Source organism: Ovis canadensis, chromosome 11, assembly GCF_042477335.2.
Source record: "Ovis canadensis isolate MfBH-ARS-UI-01 breed Bighorn chromosome 11, ARS-UI_OviCan_v2, whole genome shotgun sequence".
Lineage (NCBI taxonomy): Eukaryota > Metazoa > Chordata > Mammalia > Artiodactyla > Bovidae > Ovis > Ovis canadensis.
The window spans coordinates 21,139,130-21,161,057 of record NC_091255.1 but is presented as its reverse complement, the minus strand read 5'-3'; the positions used below and the strand labels follow the sequence as shown (position 1 = coordinate 21,161,057).

At 36.7% G+C, this 21,928-nt stretch overlaps 1 protein-coding gene and 1 pseudogene across 2 annotated transcripts in view; both read right to left on the bottom strand.

Annotated features, from left to right (window-relative positions):
* Positions 1 to 21,928, bottom strand: part of USP32 (ubiquitin specific peptidase 32) — a 198,125-nt gene that overhangs the window by 14,165 nt on the left and 162,032 nt on the right. Inside the window, exons 16-29 of one of the 2 annotated variants that reach the window (XM_069602726.1) lie at positions 21,419 to 21,536; positions 17,882 to 18,036; positions 16,690 to 16,771; positions 15,588 to 15,662; positions 14,963 to 15,101; positions 14,393 to 14,498; positions 12,760 to 12,933; positions 11,797 to 11,971; positions 11,144 to 11,295; positions 10,144 to 10,255; positions 8,759 to 8,970; positions 3,128 to 3,312; positions 1,862 to 1,948; positions 304 to 424 (exon numbers count right to left, since the gene is read on the bottom strand). In XM_069602726.1, coding sequence (XP_069458827.1) covers positions 304 to 424; positions 1,862 to 1,948; positions 3,128 to 3,312; positions 8,759 to 8,970; positions 10,144 to 10,255; positions 11,144 to 11,295; positions 11,797 to 11,971; positions 12,760 to 12,933; positions 14,393 to 14,498; positions 14,963 to 15,101; positions 15,588 to 15,662; positions 16,690 to 16,771; positions 17,882 to 18,036; positions 21,419 to 21,536 — 1,893 coding nt within the window. Of the gene's footprint in view, positions 1 to 303; positions 425 to 1,861; positions 1,949 to 3,127; positions 3,313 to 8,758; positions 8,971 to 10,143; positions 10,256 to 11,143; positions 11,296 to 11,796; positions 11,972 to 12,759; positions 12,934 to 14,392; positions 14,499 to 14,962; positions 15,102 to 15,587; positions 15,663 to 16,689; positions 16,772 to 17,881; positions 18,037 to 21,376; positions 21,537 to 21,928 lie in introns of both variants that reach the window. The other variant, XM_069602727.1, reaches the window with a different exon arrangement.
* Positions 4,559 to 8,714, bottom strand: LOC138447193 (RWD domain-containing protein 1 pseudogene; annotated as a pseudogene).

Below are 21,928 nucleotides of genomic sequence, written 5' to 3'. Positions count from 1 at the left end.
ACCAGAGTCTCTTGGGTCTCCTGCATGGGCAGGCGGATTCTTTACCACTAGTGCCATCTGTGAAGCCCCACAATGATCTCTACAAGTGGGAAAACTGAAACCACATAATCATGCTATTATATCTAAGTGCCACAGAGAATATCAATGAATATTTGTCTGGTTATTATTTAAATTATCTGAAAATAGAAACCGCATGATACAGTTAAGCTGGGGAAGATTTTACATATATTTTACATACAAAAAAAGTATATATTTTTATTTACATATAAAAACTGCCATCTTATGGTGACTTGGAGTACTTACCCTTTCCTGTGATGTTTGATAGCGGAGGTGAAGGGCTGTGGGGTCCCAATCCACAGCAATATAGGCATTTCCAATGAAAGCCCTGTCTTCCCCACAATCAATTTTACAGCCTCTGCAAAATCTAAAGGGGGGAAAAACAATCTACTGAGGAAAGAATAACTAAGGAGTCCAAATTTTGTTTATCAAAATTATTCTCCCTGGGAATTCCCTGGTGGTCCAGTGATTAGGACTTGGTGCTTACACTACCATGTCCCAGGGGTTCTATCTCTGGCCGGGAAACTAAGATCCTGCAAGTCATGGCCAAAAAATAAAAAATTCTTTTTCTACTTCTCTACTTTCCTTCTTGGGCATCGCAATTTGTCATGGGCTTCTAACTTCAGATTGATAAATGCATGAATATGTGTTAGTAATTATTATTAGTTCAGTGAATCACACTCAACACTTCTCAAATCTTTAGTTTTTCAAGGCATTTGATAACCAATTGTTAATCCACATGAATATGTGAAACTTCATGGCAAATAAATGATATGGGAAGTGGATATCTGAGATAATTTATCTCTCATGAAATTCTAAATTTACTTAATGCTTGAAGTTAGGACAACTTAGGCGGCATGCTGCTGCTGCTGCTGCTGCTGCTGCTAAGTCGCTTCAGTTGTGTCCGACTCTGTGTGACCCCATAGACGGCAGCCCACCAGGCTCCCCCATCCCTGGGATTCTCCAGGCAAGAACACTGGAGTGGGTTGCCATATCCTTCTCCAGTGCATGAAAGTGAAAAGTGAAAGCGAAGTCACTCAGTCATGTCTGACTCTTAGCGACCCCATGGACTGCAGCCTACCAGGCTCCTCCATCCATGGGATTTCCCAATGCCTATTTCCTTGTTTGTCAAATAGCACATTAAATACATATAAAATTTATGAGTGGGTAGGAACCATGACACGGAGAAGGCAATGGCACCCCACTCCACTACTCTTGCCTGGAAAATCCCAGGGACGGGGGAGCCTGGTGGGCTGCCGTCTATGGGGTCGCACAGAGTCGGACACGACTGAAGCAACTTAGCAGCAGCAGCAGCAGGAACCATGACAAAGGCCGTGGCTTTACTGCCGATACAACTCAAGTTTGCTAAGGCTATTACAGTTCTCTGAAACCTGACTTCAGTACTCAGGCATTTTCCAAGCTGGAACACTAATGACTAATCAATCTCTATAACTTTTCTTAAAACCAAAAATAGACTTCCAGTAAGGTCTAGTAAATAGAATATGTTTTACTGAACTCAGAATTGCTAAACTGATTTATAAGGAGCAAAAGGTATTGAATGATAAATGTTGATCATAAACTATGAATCTGATGAGGATTGCAGAGTTAACAAAATCAGCTAAGTCTCAAGAGCAAAACTTAGCTATAGACCTCACAGGGAAGAGATGAATGAAGAACTCCTAAGTTTATTTCAAGCTTCCCATTACTACTTATTACGTCTAAAAATTGGAAAGCTTATGAAAAAGGTATAATATCTGAAGCTGCAATTCTACTAACATTTTTCTTTTGCAGAAGGTGACTTTACCTGTACCATGGGCACCAAGCACAGGAGTTCCCATCTTTCTGCACAACTCGTAGAGTAAATGGATACTGATAACCCATACTGTCATCACTAAAACAGAACATGAAGAGTGTAAGAAACATTTCTTATCTGGAGTCTCTTTCATCTTCTCTGAAGTAACCTTAAAAAGGGGCATCTGTCAGAGCAGTATGCTCACAATGACAGCTCCATGCTGGTTATCCTAACCCATTAACTTCAGCCCTGCACAGCTGTACTCAGGGCTCCTTGTTTGTAGAGGGGAAACACAGCAGATTGCCAGATGTCTCTGACAGAGTCCATGTGGTCCATGGAAATTTCATAAAATAAGCTAATCATGAGATCGAATGCTAGTTATCTTTCAGTCCTAATTCTATCAAAAGATTTAATTCACATTAAACCAGACTCCTCCTATGACAAGAACACGGATACAACACAGGAGAGTGAAAGGTCACAATGGTTTTAGAGGAGTTGACTGACTATATATTTAGAAGCTTCTTTAATCAGAATCCCTGATGTGGTACATGACAGACATCCCTTTTTCCTTGTCTTAACTATCTAAAGCTATAAGCTATATAACATATTTAGAATAATGTCTTAACTGCAAGATAGCTTTATGAGTTTTCTGACTATAAAACAAAAACAAAAACAAAAACAACTATTCATCCTTGCCCCAGTAGAAGCAATACAAAGAATATAACATAAGAGCAATATACTTTATGGATCATTCGGCAATTTGTAGTGGCTATTACATGACTGCTAAAGGTAATGAAACTATGATAAGGACTCATGGTTGTAAGGGCAACCATTGTAAGGGCAAGAATGAGTATTATGCCTGTCACAGCAGTTCCCATCTTTCTGTCTAACTCGTTGACTGAATGATTATGGATAGCCCATGTTGTCCAGTATCATGTCAGTGATAACTAGGTCAATGGTAAGTAAGGAATGCAAAGAAAGATAAAGAGATAAAACAGCCAGGTAAAACTCCGGCACAGAACTGTACAACAATTCTCTTCTAAAAAATTTCTTTATTACAATACTTGCCAGAAAGATTTAGGTAAGAGATTATAAGGATTATAGGACTCTGGAATGCCTAGGTGGTGAAAGGAAGGTGTAGCGTCTCTCCTACTCAGAAAACCAAAACAAATAAATGGTTGAATTGTAGTGAGTCCTATAAATCACCCAGAATAAACATAAATTCTCCTTTTTCTACATTTGGGAACTGTAGATCTAGGAAGATGCCCAAAGACTCACCAATCCTGAGCATGATTACTAGCTTCCTGAGGTGGCAGTGGGCTAGCTAATCGTGACACTTGAATCCAAACCGCATCATACAGGTCTTTCTTCCGGGTATGCACAGTACATGGAACAATCAAAGGCATTCCAAAAAGGCTGGGGCGATTCTTCTGAGATGACAGGAAATACAGTTCTGTCCTCATCTGTAAGTACAAACAAGAGAAGAGTGAGCTGAGAAGAAGCCTCTGATTCCTCTCTTTTGTTCTTCTAGGACTGCCCCGAACAGGCATCACTACCATTTTCAAATCAGTCACTATCACACTTCTCTTTATTTACAGAACTATCTTTTATTAAAATGTGAAGAGAATTGTTATTCAAAGTGGAGACACTGAAGGGGTGCCAATTTCAGAGTTGCTCTCTATCAAACTTGGGTTTTCAGCATATACTATTTTCAAATTACGTAGTTTTCTCTGATAAACGTTTCTCACACACACTGAATCATATATAAAAATTTTTAAAATCATATTTTAATTATATGATGGAATAAAAGGTAAACTTTTGAAATGTTTGCTCTGAGTATGTTAAAGGAGATTTTTATCACTTCTTAACACGTGAGATACTGCACAGAATTAGCCTGGAAATGGTGACTTAAAACAAAAGTTTAGTATAATAGAAAAGCTGCTGGGAGTTAGTTACAGGATTATTCAAAAAATCTGCTGAGCACTTGGACATTTAATTCTTTAAATTTGAACTTTATGTAGTAGAAAAGCTAAGCCAACAACTTATAAACTCACTAGTTTTCTATGTGGAAGACTCTTATTTCAGATCCCCAAGTATTTTATTTTGCTGTTATTCACTTAAGACTATTAGCTAAATACATGATTTTAAGACCCCATTTCATGCATTGGTGGTTATATTATTATAAGACCTATAGAAAGCAGACATAGTTCAGAACTATTTTTTAAAAATAAAAAAACTTTGCTTAGTTTTTCTCTCCTTAAACTTATACCTTTCTTCCACTCCAACTCTCAGTAGATGACTTATGTTACTAAATAACTGAGATCATTTAAGCAACCATCTTTTTCCTCTACTCTCCTCAGTGTCATTTCCCTTCTAAACTCCTATGATTCTTCTCCTCTAGGAGGTAACTTCTTCCAGGGCCCTGTGGCCTATACCTCCCATACCTGCTCGCTTCTTCATGGGATAATGCTCCCAGCTTCACTGTACAGGAATCTTTCTTTGGTTCTATTCCAACAACTTCTTTAATCTGAAAAATCTCACTTGACCTAACTGTGCTAAATTCTTGCCCTATTTCTTTACTTGGTTACTAGGCCAAACTTTTCAGTTTTCATTCTTTCCAATGTCTCTAGTCCATGTAGCCACTTCTTTCCTTTTTTGAAGCTGACTTCCCTTTAGTAGTTGTGTCAACACAACACTATTATTTCTCCCTTTATTCTTTGATATTCTTGCTTATGTTACCTTGCCTTATTCCTCTTCTTTTTCTATCTTGTAGAAGGGAGTAGAAGACAAATGAACTATTTTCAAAGTAATTCAATCATGAGATCAAAGTGTCTGAAAAAAGAAGGTGGCAACGAAAATGAAGGAAAATGGTAAATTCAAGTAGTATTTTGAAAGGAGAATTTAAAAGGCATGATATACTACACATAGAGTTTCAGAAGAAAAGGGGGGAAAAAATCTAAGAACATCTCTAGCCTTGAGCCTTTAACGTGGAAGGATGGCATTGCCTTTCACATAATGAGAAAGGGAGTTGACTTGGGACAGACGTTAAAATTGATTTTCAGCTCAGTCGCTCAGTCATGTCCAACTCTGAGACCCCAAAATTGCAGCACGCCAGGCCTCCCTGTCCATCACCAACTCCTGGAGTTCACTCAAACTCATGTCCATTAAGTCGGTGATGCCATCCAGCCATCTCATCCTCTGTTGCCCCCTTCTCCTCCTGCCCTCAATCCCTCCCAGCATCAGAGTCTTTTCCAATGAGTCAACTCTTTGCATGAGGTGGCCAAAGTACTGGAGTTTCAGCTTTAGCATCATTCCTTCCCAAGAAATCCTAGGGCTGATCTCCTTTAGAATGGACTGGTTGGATCTCCTTGCAGTCCAAGGGACTCTCAAAAGTCTTCTCCGACACCACAGTTCAAAAGCATCAGTTCTTCAGTGCTCAGCTTTCTTCACAGTCCAACTCTCACATAGATTTTAGGCACTCCCCAAAGCAGCTACTAGATTATGAAGTAAACTGGAAACAGGGAACTGGTTAAAAGGTAAAAATTTAGAGCAGACTTTATGGTCCAATAATTACAAAAAGCCCTGTATATAATGCTTAAGCACTTACCAACCACTTTATATAACATACATGATAGATGAAGGGAGCTGTTTTGTAAGAAAGATTTTTAAAAAATACATCAGAGCTCGTAATATTTAATCTGATAATGCTTTGTTTAAAGAAATGGGGAAATGCACGAATCACCCCAATGATCTTAGCTGATGGGACTGTGCTTAAACAAGATTTAAGCTGCACTTAAACAAAATTCTAAGACACAAATATATCCCTTAATTCTCTAGGATGTTTACTCAAACAACCCTGTCTAGAAAATGATCCATAGAGCATCATCTACATGGTCAGAAAAATCACTTTAACTTGGGAGCTACTAATTCAAAGGGAAAATGTACATTTCAAAGAATTATCACAAAGTAATTAGCTGTGTAATCACTGATCAGGTCAAGAAGCAATTCGGTCAGCACTCCAAAGCCTTCCTCGAGCTTCCTCCTAAAGGTAACAGTTTTTCTGAATTTTATGGTAATTATATCTTTGCTTTTCTTTGTTTTATACCCTATGAATAATAAACAGTAAATTTCATCTTCCCTGTCTCTAACATTTTATTTTTTTTAATATTTGAAATTTTAAGATCAATTTATTAAGTTCAATGATGAAAGCCATCAGAAGAATATTCTCCTGAAAATTATTCTTTTCTTAGGAAAAAGAAAGGAAAATCAACACCCTCTCAGCATAGCCACAGATGCTGTGGCAGTCAAGCCTCTCTGCAGACGGGAAGAGTCCATCAGTCGGTCAAGTCACTCTCCCGGTCAGCAGGATTGTAGTCTGGATCATCGTCATCGTCCTCCAGCTCCAAGTCATCCATTCCCTGGAACAAAGACTCATCTACTTCCATGTTGTTTCCAGCATCTTCCAAGAACTGGATATCAGATGTATCGAGATTATGATCTGTTTCAAATAGTTGTCTCCCACTTAATTTATTTTTTCCTGCTTGCTCTTCTTCCTTCATCCGTTTCTTTTTAATTTCCAAGAGTTCTGCATCAAACTTGGCCTTCCAATTTAAGAAATTCTCAATTGTAACAGGAGTACCATGGAATAATTGCTTTTCAGCTTCTTCTGCTTCTTTTTCTGTTTCTTCTTCTCTTCTAGTTTTTATTTGATCTACTATTTCATTTAATTTTTCTTGCACAGCTGTCACTAAGGTGAAGATCATCACCATACCAAGGTTTTCTTCTGCCTGTAATGCTAATAATTTTAAAATGTCTGCTACATCATTATCTTCTAGATTTAACTGGGCGAATATTTCATAAAGGGGAGCTTTATCTGGGTATTTTTCACTGTATGTAAACTTGAGGGTTGTCTGGACAGTTTCATCATTTTCTCCAGCCTCAGATGTCACAGTAATGGTGAAGCTGGGTGGATTTTCTGATAATACTGTGAAGGAGTCAGGGTAGATGGACTCCAGAGCCTCTAGCTCGTTGCGCTGCTCCTCGCCGCAGCCCATGGATCGCCCAAATACCCAGGCGGCGTGCTGCAGCCTGGACCTCGGCCGCGCTGGGAGAGCAGGCAGTGGCCGGGCGGGCACAGGCGCAGAGTCCCAGGCAGAAAGGCCTGGGGCCCCTCTAACATTTTATTTATAAATATATTATTTCATTTCTTTTTGTTTCTGACTTCTTTCTTGCATTATTTTTATGAGATTCATTTATGTTGGGAATAAGTATTAATTCACTCATTCTCAATGCTGCATAACATTCTATGACTACAACTCAACTGCCTTACCCTTTCTACTACTAATGGACATTTTAAAAAACACAAAATAGAATGGTGGAATTATTTATCTTCAGTTAGAAAACTTAGTTTTCCAAGTAGCTGTATTAATGTGCACTCATCAGCAGTGTATGAGAGCTCTTGTTGGTAATATGAGTTACAAACATCTTCTACTCCATGGCTTGCCTTTAATTCTTTTAGTGATGTCTTCTGATGAAACTCAAGTTCTTAGTTTTAATGATGTCCAATTTAACAATCTTTCCTCTTATATTTAGTGCTTTCTGTGTCCTACTGAAGAAGTTTCCCCCCCTAAACTAAGGCCATGAACATATTCACCTTTATTTTGCCTTCATATTTAACTCTACAGTCCACCTGCAACTGATTTTTATGTGGTGAGATGTAGGTATGTCAAGTTTCATATGGATACCCAATTATCCCAGCACCATTTACCAAATGAGTTGTCTTTTATTGCTCTGTAATGCCATCTTTGTTATAAATCAAGTGCCCAAACATGTGTGAACCTGTTTGGGGGCTATTTTATTTCATTGGTCTATTTGCCTTTCTCATACCAATATCACAATGTCTCAAATATCATTGCTTAATAAAATCATGATATCTGATAGTTCAATTCCTCATTCTTTGTTCTTCAAGACTGCTTTGGTTATTTTAGTGCTTTGCGCTTCCATATATTAGAATCAGCTTATGAAGTTATACACACACAAGTATAACACACAGAGTTTGCATTTTTATTAGGACTGTGTTTTGAATCTATAGATCTGTTTGTGGAGAATTGTTATTTTTGAAATATTGAGTCTTCTAATCCATGACTGCATGCTCTGTTGCTTCAGGCATGTCCAACTCTTTGTCACCCTATGGACTGTAGCCCTCCAGGCTCCTCTGTCCATGGGATTCTCCAGGCAAGACTACTTGAGTGGGTTGCCATCCCATGGACATAGTCTATTTCTTCAAACTGAGTCTTTTTAAATTTCTAGCAATAATATTTTATTGTTTTCTACATAGGTATCTTGTATATATTTTTTAAAGTTTATTTTCAGGTATTTACAAGTTGGAAGAGGCAAAAAGGATTCTCTCCTAAAACCTGTGGAGGGGCACAACCATGTTGATGCCTTGATTTCAGACTTCCGGTCTTCAGAACTGTGAAAGAATTAATTTCTGTTGTTTTAAGCCACCAAGTTTGTGCCAATTTGCTATAGCAGTCCCAGGAAACAACTTGTCTTGCCTAGGAATCTTCTTGTTTCTCCCTCCAAAACAAACAAAACTTTATCTAAGGCATCCACACTTATATGATAACGAAGATGTACACGCTGACATGAACATATAGGAGTCACAAACTTTCTAGAGACAACAGTATTCTGATGCACCAGCTGTCTTGTTGCTGCTTAATGTGAGTGAGGAATATCATTTCCTATGTAGGCTGTCAGATGTGATACTAGATCCTGGCTGTAATCACTTAGAACAGCATACACAACACATTGAAAGTGCACACACTGAAGATGTTGCCAAGGCAGAAACTGCTGTTTCATAAATAGCACTGGCAAGACCGAAAGTAATTGGCCTAACATTAAACTAACCATTTTCCGGTGGACTGCAATGATGTAGCCTGTAAAGGAACTGTCAGGAAGAGATGGCATATGACCATTCACCATTCCATTTGTGAAGTTTTTCTCAGTTCCACATGGCACAACAGTGTTTGGCATTCCATTGGGAATGAATATTGGTCGAGGCAGGTCACCGTTGGTGGTCAGGGTGAACATTCCGTTTGTAGATGGGGAGGAGGAGAAATCTACAAATTCAAAGGTAAGCACAGCATCATAAGTTTGTCCTTTGCTCTTTATCTTTGCTCTTTTCTCAAACATTGCTTGGACCCAGACCACTGACAATCTCTTTTAACATAGGACCAGAAGTAATCATAGGTCAAATAATTCTAGATTAACTGGAAGATTTTCATTTTATAATTTACTTTTATTACTAATACTTTTGATTAAATGACTAAACAAGAGTAACTGCTAGAAAGAATAAGTGGAAGTTTTACAACAATCTTTATCAGTCCTATGTTGTGGCATGAAAATAGTTCTGCTTTTCTTTCTCTTATCCTCAAAAAATTCATTTCTCCATGTAGTCTCTAGCCAGATATTTTACATTTTATTTTTAAAAACACCTGCAGAGAACTCCCATCTGCTCCCTGCCCCCACACAAGCACAGTCTCCCCCATTAGCACTCTCCCCCACCAGAATGAAACATTTGTTATAACTGATGAAAGAGGTTGCTTTTTAAATTACAAATGCATTTTCTTAGTTTTACTAGCCACAGTTCAAATGCTAAACAGTTGTGACTATTAGATACTCTATCGGATGGCAAAGATTAAAGAAAGTTTTCATCATTGCAGAGAGTTCTATAGGACAGTGATATAAATGATATAAACAAAAAAGCAATAAAACCCACCATCAGTACTATCTACTGAGCACTAATGAGAGGAGCCCCCTTCTCTCTGAAGCCTTCGATAGCTGGGAAATCTAATTATCAACAATGAAGAGACGATGGCCAAGAAGACTAACTGGATGACCATATTAAATTATATGAATGACCATATAAATATCAGAGTATAAACAAATTTATATTTTAGTCAAATTCACTATTCTGTTTTCTAAAGCACATTTCTCTCATACCATCTGTTGCCATGTTAGTATTAGATAAGAGAGTTAAAAGATCTGAATTCCAGTGGTAGATTTAGCTAAGAACTATCTATCCAACTTAGGTTCTCTGAATTTTAGGTTCCTCATCAATAAAATGAAGAATTTAAGATGATCACTACGGTTTCCTACAGGTGTCAAAATTCTTCTGCTGTAAATCTTTTTCTCTAATATTTTTAGCCTAAACAAAAGCCAAAAAAGAATGACAACCCTTAGACTATTATTCAAAGCTAAAATCATGAGAAATAGCTCTAGTTCTCTCTTACCTGTCTGTACTGGACTAGAAGCTGAAACTGGAGATCCAGGGATGGGAATTTCAAATGCACACAAAAATCCACTCACTGAGAGCCGTACTTTCTGGTTGTCCTGAGGAAAATTCTACAGAAAAAGAAGCAAGAGGAGAAGAGGGAGATGTTTCAGATAAAATGGAGAATCATCTCTGATATATTTGAAGCAAATGTCTTAGATTCTTTTACCAGTAAAGCAAACAAGATGTCTGAATAAATTTTCTAAAATAACTAAAAGATGCAGGTTTGATAAACTGAATGAAAACTAACCTTATTGGAGGAACCATTATCCCCTTTCATAGGAAGGAAGTATGATGTGTATAACTGACTTAAATTTTGCCCTTCATTTCAAAAATCTAAACCCCAAATCCCCAAAGATCTCATCTCTGCATTTCATATGAAAAAAAATGTTAAGGAGGCAGGAGTTTGTTTAAAAATCCTGAAGATGAATATAAATAATACCAATGGCAGGAACTCAATTTAGGACAACTTATTTATTGAATTGCTTCTCTCTCTAGCTGGTATGGAGGAAGAAGTGATTTGCATCACTTTGTTTTTACCCTCTTAGTGTGTTTAAAGCCAGGTATATATATTTATAAATAAGTACTAAGAACACACATTCATAAATACATAAAATACTTAAAGAATTCTAGGAAAAGTAGTAACACATAAGAGATGTAAAACAAAGCACTGGCGGTCCTTGGGGTAAATTTAGACTGTACTGACATAGGAAGATTGCTCCATATAGGTAGCTCTGGGCTTCCATGTTTCTCTTGTTTAAAAATATCACCATCATTTTACTCTTTTAGTTTGGTGGACAACTCTTTTAGTTTCTTCTAGAATGAAAAGCATTACAATTTTTTTTCCAGTTTTCGTTGTGTTTTATTATCTCCCTTGGTCACTTAACACAATAATTAATTGAGAAAATCGTGATTTTTGAAGGAATCAAGGGTTTCCCAGAGAGAATAGTTAATATCACCTTTATGTTGGAACCATGTACTTCGGCAAGAAGGATTTGTTCTGATTTAAGTCCACAGAGATCGCTCAGCTGTTTTTTTAAACCTGTGTACTTTTCATCCATATTCAGTCTTAGTCCATATCGTACAGGGGTAGTACCATCCAGCTTAATAACTAGTAAAGAGAAAAGATTTTTATTAGTAAAATTCAGGTTTTACTGAAAGCTTCAACCTGTGTGAGACTTGCAACTAGTAAACATTTGTCTAGAATTTTTATTTTATATGTACACACTACAGCAGATAGTGTTTAAAATAATATTAAGTGAAATCATTATTTTTGTATGTTTACCCAATAAAGAAGTGTGAGTGGCTTTGCAAGATTTTTCAAGAGAACTTCTGGCACATTTAAAATTAAGAGAACTCAATGAGCACAAAAGTGGAGGCATGTTCAAGTCTTTCAAACCTCAAATCATGCCTGAAACCAGACTTGTTATCATTACACAACACTGTAAATCAATTATACTCCAATAAAATTTTTAAAAAACTGTAACATGCTGACTACCAATCTCTATGAGAACTCACTATAAACAAACGACTAAACTTACCAATTCAAGCTGACTGAATACCAGGTAATAGACAAAGGAATTAAATAATGTTTCAGAACTTTGTGACCTACCTGTTATTTCTAAGTGCATGTAACTGTCCATTGGTAGTGGCAAAGACAAAAAATTGAAAGGGTCAAATCGGACACTTATATGCCCACATGTCTTGCATTTGACTTGGGACCTTAGCTGCCCATGGAACAAATCCACAACAATTGATCTATTTCTCCTTAGATGATTATCCCAGGCCTAGCAAGAAAAAAGATTAGAGAACTTTTTTATCCCCTCCAAATTCAAAAGATAAGCTTTTCTCCAAAAATTCAAGGCAATGGTTAAATGTATTAGATTTAATGTCAAGATTATAATCCTTAATTTTTCCTTCAAAGATAAGCTTTCTGTCTACAGATTTACAAGTCAGGTATGTAATTTTAACTATATTGCCTGCTGAGAAAGTAAAGAAAGCCAGTGACTGAATAGAATGTAATTCTTTTTTTTTTGGCCACACCATGCAGCACTCGGATCTTAGTTCCCTAAGCAGGGATCCAACCTGGGCTCCCTGCAATGAGAGAGTGGACTCTGCCACTGGACTGCCAGGAAATTCCTTAGAATGTGTTTCTTTTTTGCTCAATATATAAAATACTAAATTCAGATGAAAAATCCTACTTTCTTTTCTTTCTTTTTACCATGGTAACAATGGTGAGTTCTTTGTCCATTAAAGGCACATAAAATATGCTTATTAGTCACTATACACATTACTTCAGCAATTATGGGGACTCCTAAAGTTCTACTGAATAATTATTCCTACATCCTCTCCCCAAAATATGTGATGTGAAAAGGAAACATTTTTCTATGTTCATTAAGGATACTTTGTTTTAGGATTATGGAACAAGAAATAAGCAGAGAATTATAAAATTCCTTCATTTTCACAGTAAAATTCTGATCACAGAACACTTTAGTCAGCATTTAAGTTGCATAAAACTTATTTGGGGCGAGAATATTTTATCTGTGCTTACATTAGAAACTCAAAAGTGACAAACCTCTGCAGCTACTTCCCAGTCTGGTCTGCCATCACTATCCTTTAGTTCCACATATGGCTTCTCATGGACTCGGTTGAGATCTTCATGCAGACCATCCAAGAGAAAAGCCAGAAGTTCTTGGGAGTCTTGTTGCTGGAACCCATTAAACCTGGGAGCATATTTTGCTATGGTCCACTATAAATGTAAAAGGAATCAAACTCATTATTTGCTAGCCCCCAAAATTGAGAATGACCATACCCATAATTCAATCAGAGACATGAGAATAAGTAAACTATACAGTCCACGGGATTCTCCAGGCCAGAATACTGGAGTGGGCAGCCATTCCCTTCTCCAGGGGATCTTCCCAACCCAGGGATTGAATCCAGGTCTACCAAACTGCATGCAGATTCTTTACCTGGTGAGCCACCAAGGAAGCCCAAGAATACTGGAGTGGGTAGCCTATCCCCTCTCTAGCAGATCTTTCCAACCCAGGATCGAACTGGGGTCCCCTGCACTGCACATGGATTCTTTACCAGCTGAGCTACCAGGGAAGCCCAAACAATATAGTACTTAGTCTATTTCAGCAAACATATTTTGGATAATCAGGAAATTTTTCTAATCTGTATATCAAATGATGCTCCCCCAGCCCACTAAAAAAAGTATTATGGCTAGTCCCATGTCCTGGTTTAGTATCAGTATAGGCAAACAGTTCTTTAGGTACACAGATGCTATTTAAGATACAAGATGGAAATATTAAAATAGCATGTGGTCACATTGGAAGATTCCCTGTTTTCTTTTACAATTAACTTTTCTGGTGTTGTTGTATCCTAACTTTTATTATTAGAGGCAGAATAGCCCAGTATTCAACTGTGAGGACTTACTAACTAGCTTTCAACCTTGGATAGGCTACGTAACTGCTATCAGCCTTAGTTTCCTGAGCCATAAAATGGGGATCATAACACTGCTTTATATTATGGGGCCATTTAGAAGATTAAATGAGTTAATACACATAAAGTAATCAGATAGTGGCTGGTAAGTGATAAGTAGCCAAATTTTTAGTTACTATAATTAGTAATTTTTAACCTAAAAAGCTTTCGCCTTGCCTTTAAAAAAATTATTTATTTATTTGGCTTCACCAGGTCTTAGCTAGAGCACACAGACCAATCTTCATTGCGACATGTGGGATCTAGTTCCTTGACCAGGGATCAAACCCAGGCCCCTTGCATTGGAAGCAAGGAATCTAATTAAACCACTGGACCACCAGGGAAATGTACTGAGTATCATTAATTAGACTCAGGGCTACCTTGCAGTTAGAATACTGATAATAGTGAAGGTCAAAAAAAGAAAAGTTTACTATATATATATATATATATATATATACACACACACACTATATTTACTTGTATACATATACAAGTAAAATACCTGATAAGTTAGTAAAATGAATGAAATTTCCAAATTTAGACTGTACTTCTGAACTTTTTCCATCTACTATGTCTATAAGAGTATTTTGCTTATATTTGAACAAGTAAAAGTTTATGTCTATGAAAGACCCAAAAACATTAAGCTAAAATTAAAAGATAAATATAAAAAACAAAGAAAATTAAACAGCTGCTTAAGACTTAATACCTTTATATTATTCTAACATGCTTACCCGAAGCTTTAATGGGGCGACATTCTTCTGCGTTCCACTCCAAAGCTCCTGTACTAAATCCCCATAGCATTTAGCCATATGCCCCTTCATACCAATGGGATTTGTCCTACAAGTTTTGAGAGGAAAATGTATTGTTTAATGATTCTTATAAATCGCAATCATGTGAACACAGAAATGCCTAGTATCTGTTTTCTCACATCAAAATACATTTTCAAAACTAGAGAAGCAACATTTGGTCCTTGTCCTTTAGTTGCTTCAGTCATGTCTGACTCTTTGCAACCCCATGGATTATAGCCCACCAGGCTCCTCTGCCATGAAATTCTCAGGCAAGAATACAGGAGTGGGTTGCCATTTCCTTTTCCAGGGGATCTTCCTGACCCAGGGATTGAACCCATGTCTCCTGCACTGGCAGGCGGATTCTTTACCACTGAGCCACTAGGGAAGCTTACTTCATGCTTAACAGGGCATGAAGAATTTTCTCCCTCAGGGTGAATAAAGAACAGATTTAGGTAACATTGGGTTCATATCAAAATTACGAAAGTTAAGAGCCAATGACTCAAGGAAGATTACCTGTTGAGTTCATAAAGATGTCTCCCTGAGATAAAATACTGTGTCAGTGGCTGTGTGTTACTAACACACTGGATGCTTGAATTCATGAAGCATGTATTTCCCAGGTTACTCAGACCTGTGGCCCCCTTTTCTGTCGGAACTGGAACAAACAATATGAGAACAGAAGCCTAGCTGCAGCAAGATGTCACAGACCAGTTATTTGTATTCAATGCAATGATTTTTATAATTTTTCTAATCGGTTAAATGGAGATAATAATTTTCTGTTGGGTCCTGAACTGTTAAAGTAGGAGTTTTTCATGGAGCCTCACCAGCAATCATGATAATCTACTGGATCTATGCTCATCTGTGCTCTGGAAGTAGCAATGATTCTCTTCAATTGCTTTGACGGTTTTTTAGAGTTCAAACAATTCTCTCCTAGAATTGTTATCTTTTAAAATGAATAAATAATTTAATTGCAAGGTTAGAAAGAAATGTGATGCTTCAGGAAAAAGAAAAATAAGAGGGGACCTAATCACTACTGAGCTGGAAAGCTACAATTTGTTAACACTTCAACAGTTGAAAGAAGAAAACATAAAATAATAATTTTAAGATCATCTGTTTAAAAATAAATACAGTAGAAACTTACCCTTGTGTCTGTCTATTTTACTACTGTTTGCTATAAAGGACATTTCTTCAGGCCAACTCATATCTTTGTTGCGAACTAGAAAGATAATAATGTGTTAATCTCTTATCCAATCAAATCACACCCACTCAAGTGTTCTGTTTAAAAACAAAAACTTATTTCTAAACCAGAAACTGAAAAAAAATTTTTTTTGGTAATTGGCTCTGAAACCATTCCAATTCTTTAGATAGGGGGCTTTACAGTCAGTGATTAGAATTAATTAGTAAACTAATTCCTCAATTGCATACTTGAAGTAAAATTATACTCAACCTTCAATAGAAGGAGTTAAAATTCTTAAGCCTAAAACACTGGAACTATCACAATTCTTTCTTCTTTCTTTTTTAACAATTCTTTCTTAAGTTGTGAAGCTGCCAGAGTATTCATTTTAATACAAAGGCAGCTAGGAATGTTTCATGAATCTTGAGAAAAGACACACTAAATTTTCAATGATTTGTACATGCCAGTGTGTAAATGTATGCTTACTTGAGCTAAGCTCTCTTGATCAGTGTTGAGGACTAATGAAAAGCCTGCATCACTAACAATGCAAGAATGTTAATCTCCTCATTCAAACTTAAGGAGGCAGCTTGAAAATTTTAATAAACTATAAACTTATAACTGAATTCACTTGTTTTTACAACTGTTTCCACCCTTGCCAGATAATGAATGTAGACATGTTTTTCCTCTTAAAACAATCTAAATAGTATTCCATTACAAAAGGATTACATAAAGGTTTAATGGGTTTTCTTTACTGTGAAGAATACAGTGATCAAATACCAGTTGGAAAAAACTATAAAGTAGGTTTGTCATGCTCAGTCGCTCAGTCGTCTTCGACTCTTTGCAACATCATGGAATTTTCCAGGCAAGAACAAAGTAGGAGCAGGTTGCCATTTCCCGCTCCAGGGCATCTTCCCGACCCAGGGATTGAACCTGCATCTCCTGCCTTGGCAGGTGGATTCTTTACCACTGCACCATCTGGGAATGCCCATGAAGGAGATTATCAGTGAGTAATTAAACCTTTCTTTCTTCCCCTAAAAATCTAATACAGATGTATGCTTCCATCTTGTACCTTCAATTACCAGGTGCTGCTCATCCTGGATTTTCAAATATTCCAATCTGTGATCCTCATCATCCAGGAGAGTGAGGTAATTCTGTATATGGAGGAGGAAATGTTTTGTTAATTTAATTACTAACTTTGAAACAAATGCTGAAATAAAAATGAATGACAATTTAAAAAATTCCTTGAAGGTACATAACTCATGTACAGACATTTAGCATATTACAGTTATTCAAAAGTACTTATAATTTTGGTGGCAAGATGAGGGAGAGACAATCTATACTCTGTAAACACATATTTTATGTTTCTAAAAAAACTGTATCTCATTTTGGGGAGACCAGGAAAGACTGATCACACAAACCAAAATTCACTGAGGTTTAGATTTTCTAAACAGCTTACAGAAAAGAAGTTTTGATTAATATATAGTAAGTATATACTAAACTGAGTAAATGTTTACTTAGATCAAAATGTTAACTCAGATCAAGATGGACCTTGATCACTAACTAGGAAATGAAAATGTAAAACCAAATGCCATACAAAAGAATTATACATTTTGTTGACACTCACCCTGTCTAAAGTGCTCAGAAAATTAACTCACCTAATTCTTACAACTATTCTAAGGGAAATACTATTATTTTCCCATTTACTCATGGAAAAACTGTGACAGAGAGTTACAGGACTTGTCCTTGGTTAGTTAACTAACAGGTGAGAGACAGTCAGGTCTTAATCCTTGGCAGTGAGGCGCCAGGAGCTGTGCTCTCAACTTTCTTTACTATACTGCTTCTCAGTTCTCAATGGTGACCAAAGAAGGATGTAAGAAAGAAGGAACTAGGATATAGAGCTGGTTAAAACTACTTACCATCCAATTTCAGAGTAAAATGAAAACATATTGCATGTGTTAGGAAGAATACACAAATAATTAAAAGCACTGCCTCTAAGGAGAATGGAAGACAGAGGTCAGAGGATGGGAAGAATTTTCACCACATACTTTCGTATTGTTTAAATTTTTTTTTAATATGTGCATACCTTACTTTAAGACAAATCCAAAATAAGCTATTTGTTAAAAAGATATATTTGTTGTTACTTTATAATAATAATTTTTTAAGATTGTACTGTCCATGAACAATTAATGTAGACAAACCCTCCATACTTATGAAACATGGATCTAACAAGGAGGACTTTCCTTGACTGACACGCCTCTTACCTCACTGTTGTATAGCCACAGGCGCATATCTTCCTCTTTGATGCGCAGCCTCTGAGATAGATATTCATGAATTTCCTTGATGGTCTGCATTCGACTAAAACAGCCTGTATAGGCTAAGACCCGCTTTAATGGTGCATTCGGAGAAGGGACATTTCCTATGGTCATAGTAATCACAGTAAGGAAAAAGGCAGATGTTAAAAAAAGAGAAAGCACCACTTTTAGTAATGGGGACCATACTATTTTAGGAAATAATAATGAGAAATAAGAATTACAGATTTAATAATTTTATAAATTAAGAAATTTTAAGAAGCTTTAAAATGAAGATAGGAGACCTAAGCCTCTTAGAGTAAGTCTTAACTTTGAAAGGAAGAATAACAAAATCAGACACGCAAATAATTGGCACTATCTGGAATCCAAGAAGAGTGGCAAATAATGAGCACTGATTTCTTGGCCCTCAGCTGGGTCATACTCAATAGCAAAATCAAAACTCAGTGTTAAAGAATGGGGAAGAGTCTTACACTGGGAAATGGGACTGGATTTGAACGCCACAGAAGGATAATTGGATTCACCTGATCTACTTTCTTAAAATAAACTATCTTTGAATTGCTAATCCCTCACTCTCATTAAGTGGCCCAATTACCTGGTCCACTGTGGCACAATTACTCAAGAAACTTTGACTTAGAATTCTAAATAGGCACAGATACTACATGGCCAACAGAGTTTTAAAGTAAGCCAAGAAGAAACTGCCCTATTGAAAGGTACTAAGGAGAACCATAAGGCCTGTCTACTCAATAAGAGGACAGTAGACATGACCTTGAATTCCTGAAGGGCTCAAAGTGCAAAACAAAAAGAGGCAATAAAGGGAAAGAGTAAAGACTAAAGGAAGAATGTATCAAGTCTAACCATATATTTCAAAAGAAAAGGGGGATAACATGACAAGAGATTATGGAAATCAAAAACAGGTTGCTAAAACTATCTGCTAAACCCTGGATAACTATTCAGCCAAAAATCTAGACAAAAGCTTTAGCTTAAAATGGTCATCTCTGCCTATAAGAGGTTATATTTAGTTCACTGAGCAACCCCAAACAAAAATACACTCAATGTATCAATATAATCTATTAAGGGTACAATTATACACTCCAGGTAATTTTCCACCCATTCAATGGTGACTTAGCTTTTTTTCCTCCCATTAAATGTGCTTTGAGTCTTTACTTACTAAACAGAGGAGAAAAGCACTGGCATCATCTACTTTTTCAGAGCTTCCAAGAATTAACTCACCTAAAATAGGCTGAAAAATCATTTAACAATGACTTCTGTAGCTTTGTCTGTTAAAAAGGCTACCATTAAGTCATCGATAACTGTAGTAAGGTTTGGAAACCTGTCACTTCAAAAGGAATAAACTGTGTGCTTAATCACTCAGTCGTGTCCGACTCTGTGACCCCGTGGACTACAGCCCTCCCAGGCTCCTTTGTCCATGGGGATTCTCCAGACAAGAATACTGGAGTGGGCTGCCATGCCCTCCTCCAGGGGATCTCAACCCAGGGACTGAGCCCAGGTTTCCTGCATTTCAGGTGGATTCTTTACTGTCTGAGCAACTAGGGAAGCCGAAAAGGAATAAAAGAGCCCAGTAAACGGCTGTGATAAATTAGAAAGAAAGATGAAAACTACGTATGGAGAACAAAACCCAACTATGATTAACTTTTAAACTCTAGCAAAGCAAATCATTTACTATCAGCAAGCAAAGGATAATCCTAGAAAAAAACAAAAGGGCAAATTTCTCTAAATACACATCAGAGGATTAGTTATAAGATTACAGCAAGAAAGCATATTTTTATAAACTTCAAAATGATTAATGATTGATTTCGTAACTAATTAGTAAGAAATAAAATTTCAAATTAAGAACAAATTTGGAGCATAATGACTATACAGTTGTAGGATTCAGAAGCATTTGCTAGTGTCCAAGTCAATTTCTATTGTCCTAAGCCATATAAGAAATTTATTTGAATTCTAGACAGTTTTTGTAGCATAGCTCATTAAGCAGGCAGCCACTTATTATACATAATTTCATACTTTTGAATAGCACCAAAAAATCTAGTGGAATTTACAGAAGCAGCAAAAATCTAGGATCAGCACAAGAGTTATAAAGAATACTTACTAAAAGCGCAACAACACATCTTGCCTCTCATGTTATCTTTCAAAGAGAATTGAAAAATATATGTACTATGGGTGCCATGAAAGAAAGGCAAATACTATTGATATTATTCAATGGAAAATTAAATCAAGAGTGTTTCAGAGATATTCTTATTTCACTGTTTTTTGATTATAATGTGTTACCTAAAGACAAAGTTTGAGGGCACTGCTTTGGTATAGTGAAAGTGAAGTCGCTCAGTCATGTCCGACTCTTTGCGACCCCATGGACAGTAGCCTACAAGGCTCTGAGATCCATGGGATCTTCCAGGCAAGAATACTGGAGTGGGCTGCCATTTCCTTCTCCAGGGGATCTTCCCAACCCAGGAATTGAACCTGGGTCTTCTGCATTGTAGATAGACGCTTTACTATCTGAGCCACTAGAGTATCCAAACAGTACATGTAAGAATTTCCATATATTATCTGAATATAATCTTTAATGATGAAATAAAACTAATTCTACTAAATTTCAAAGGAGGAATGATATTTACAGGGTTGGTTTGGGTTCATAGGTGGTTTTTGCATAATAAGTTACAGTGATTATAATAACATTATGGCATTGTTAACACAGTCCAAGATTTTGTGTAAATGGATGAACTCATTATTTTTGCTGAAGAAATATTTGTAACTCAAAAGCACAGAGCAAGCCTGGCCCATCGGTAAAATTTAACCTCAGAGAGAAATCAAAAGGGAACTTTTTGCATCTATTACATTAAAATGGAAACCTATTTATATATCATTTTGATAGGCTTGATGTTTTTGAAGAAAATGTGTCACTTTCATTTTCAAAACCAGATCTTTTCCTTTGTATTATCTGTTATAAAGGCTCCTTGGGCCTACCATGAGAAATATATCATGTTCTGTTACAAAACCCCCCCAAAACAAAAAACTCAACACACACACACAAGAAGAGGATATTGCCTAAGAAATTACTTCTTAGAAATCTGAGTGGAGTTGAAAAGAACAGTCACTGGCTGGCAGACTCTAACTGAGGTCAAGCACATAATTTACAATGGCTTGTTCTCAAAGAAACCAAGTATGTAAAATTCATTTCTGCTTATTATCTTTGTATGTTTGCAAGCCAGAAAAGGAAACAACCCTTTTCAGTTTGCTGCTGGGACTTTGCCTCTACCCCAGCTAGTCTTGCGCATGACCGTAGATCTAAGGCCCATAAGAGATTTTCTGATTCTGTATGAAAACAGATGAAAATGTATATTAGTATAGTGGCACCAGACTTGGAGCAAATTGGTTTTCATTTTTATTATTTTCAAGGAAATGCACAGTATTCTTGCTGCATTCTTAAGTTACCTCTTGGTAAATGCTGAGGAAACACTCTCAGGCTCATCATACCCATATTCACCCAGATGTTAGACTGCTGTGTCCGAGTGGCAGGCTGCTGTCTCAGGAAGAGAAGATAGCGAGGAAACAATTCCAGTTCTGGGATTTCTGTCTTGCTATTTTTAATCACCTGTTGTTTTAAAATATATGAAGTGATCACTATAAAAGAAATAAAACCTGCCATTTTGAACCTAATTTCTGATATTTACTTCCAAAATAAAATGTTCAAAAGGTTCACTGCCTATAGGTCAGAAAGTTGCCAGTTTATATGACATGGGTTTATAGGCCCTCAGGCTCCTGCATCTAAGTCCATTTTCCAGGATTAGGATTCCTGGAAAATACCAGGTAGGTATTTTCTCTCCCTTCATTTAAAAGCAAGTAATATCAATATTAAGGGGGAAATTTTAAATATTACCTACAATTCTAGTACTCTCACACAATAACTCTTTTCACTTTTATATATCTCATATAGAAAAATGATGTTCTTTTAGAGGACAAATTCTTAGGAATGGAGTCACAAGT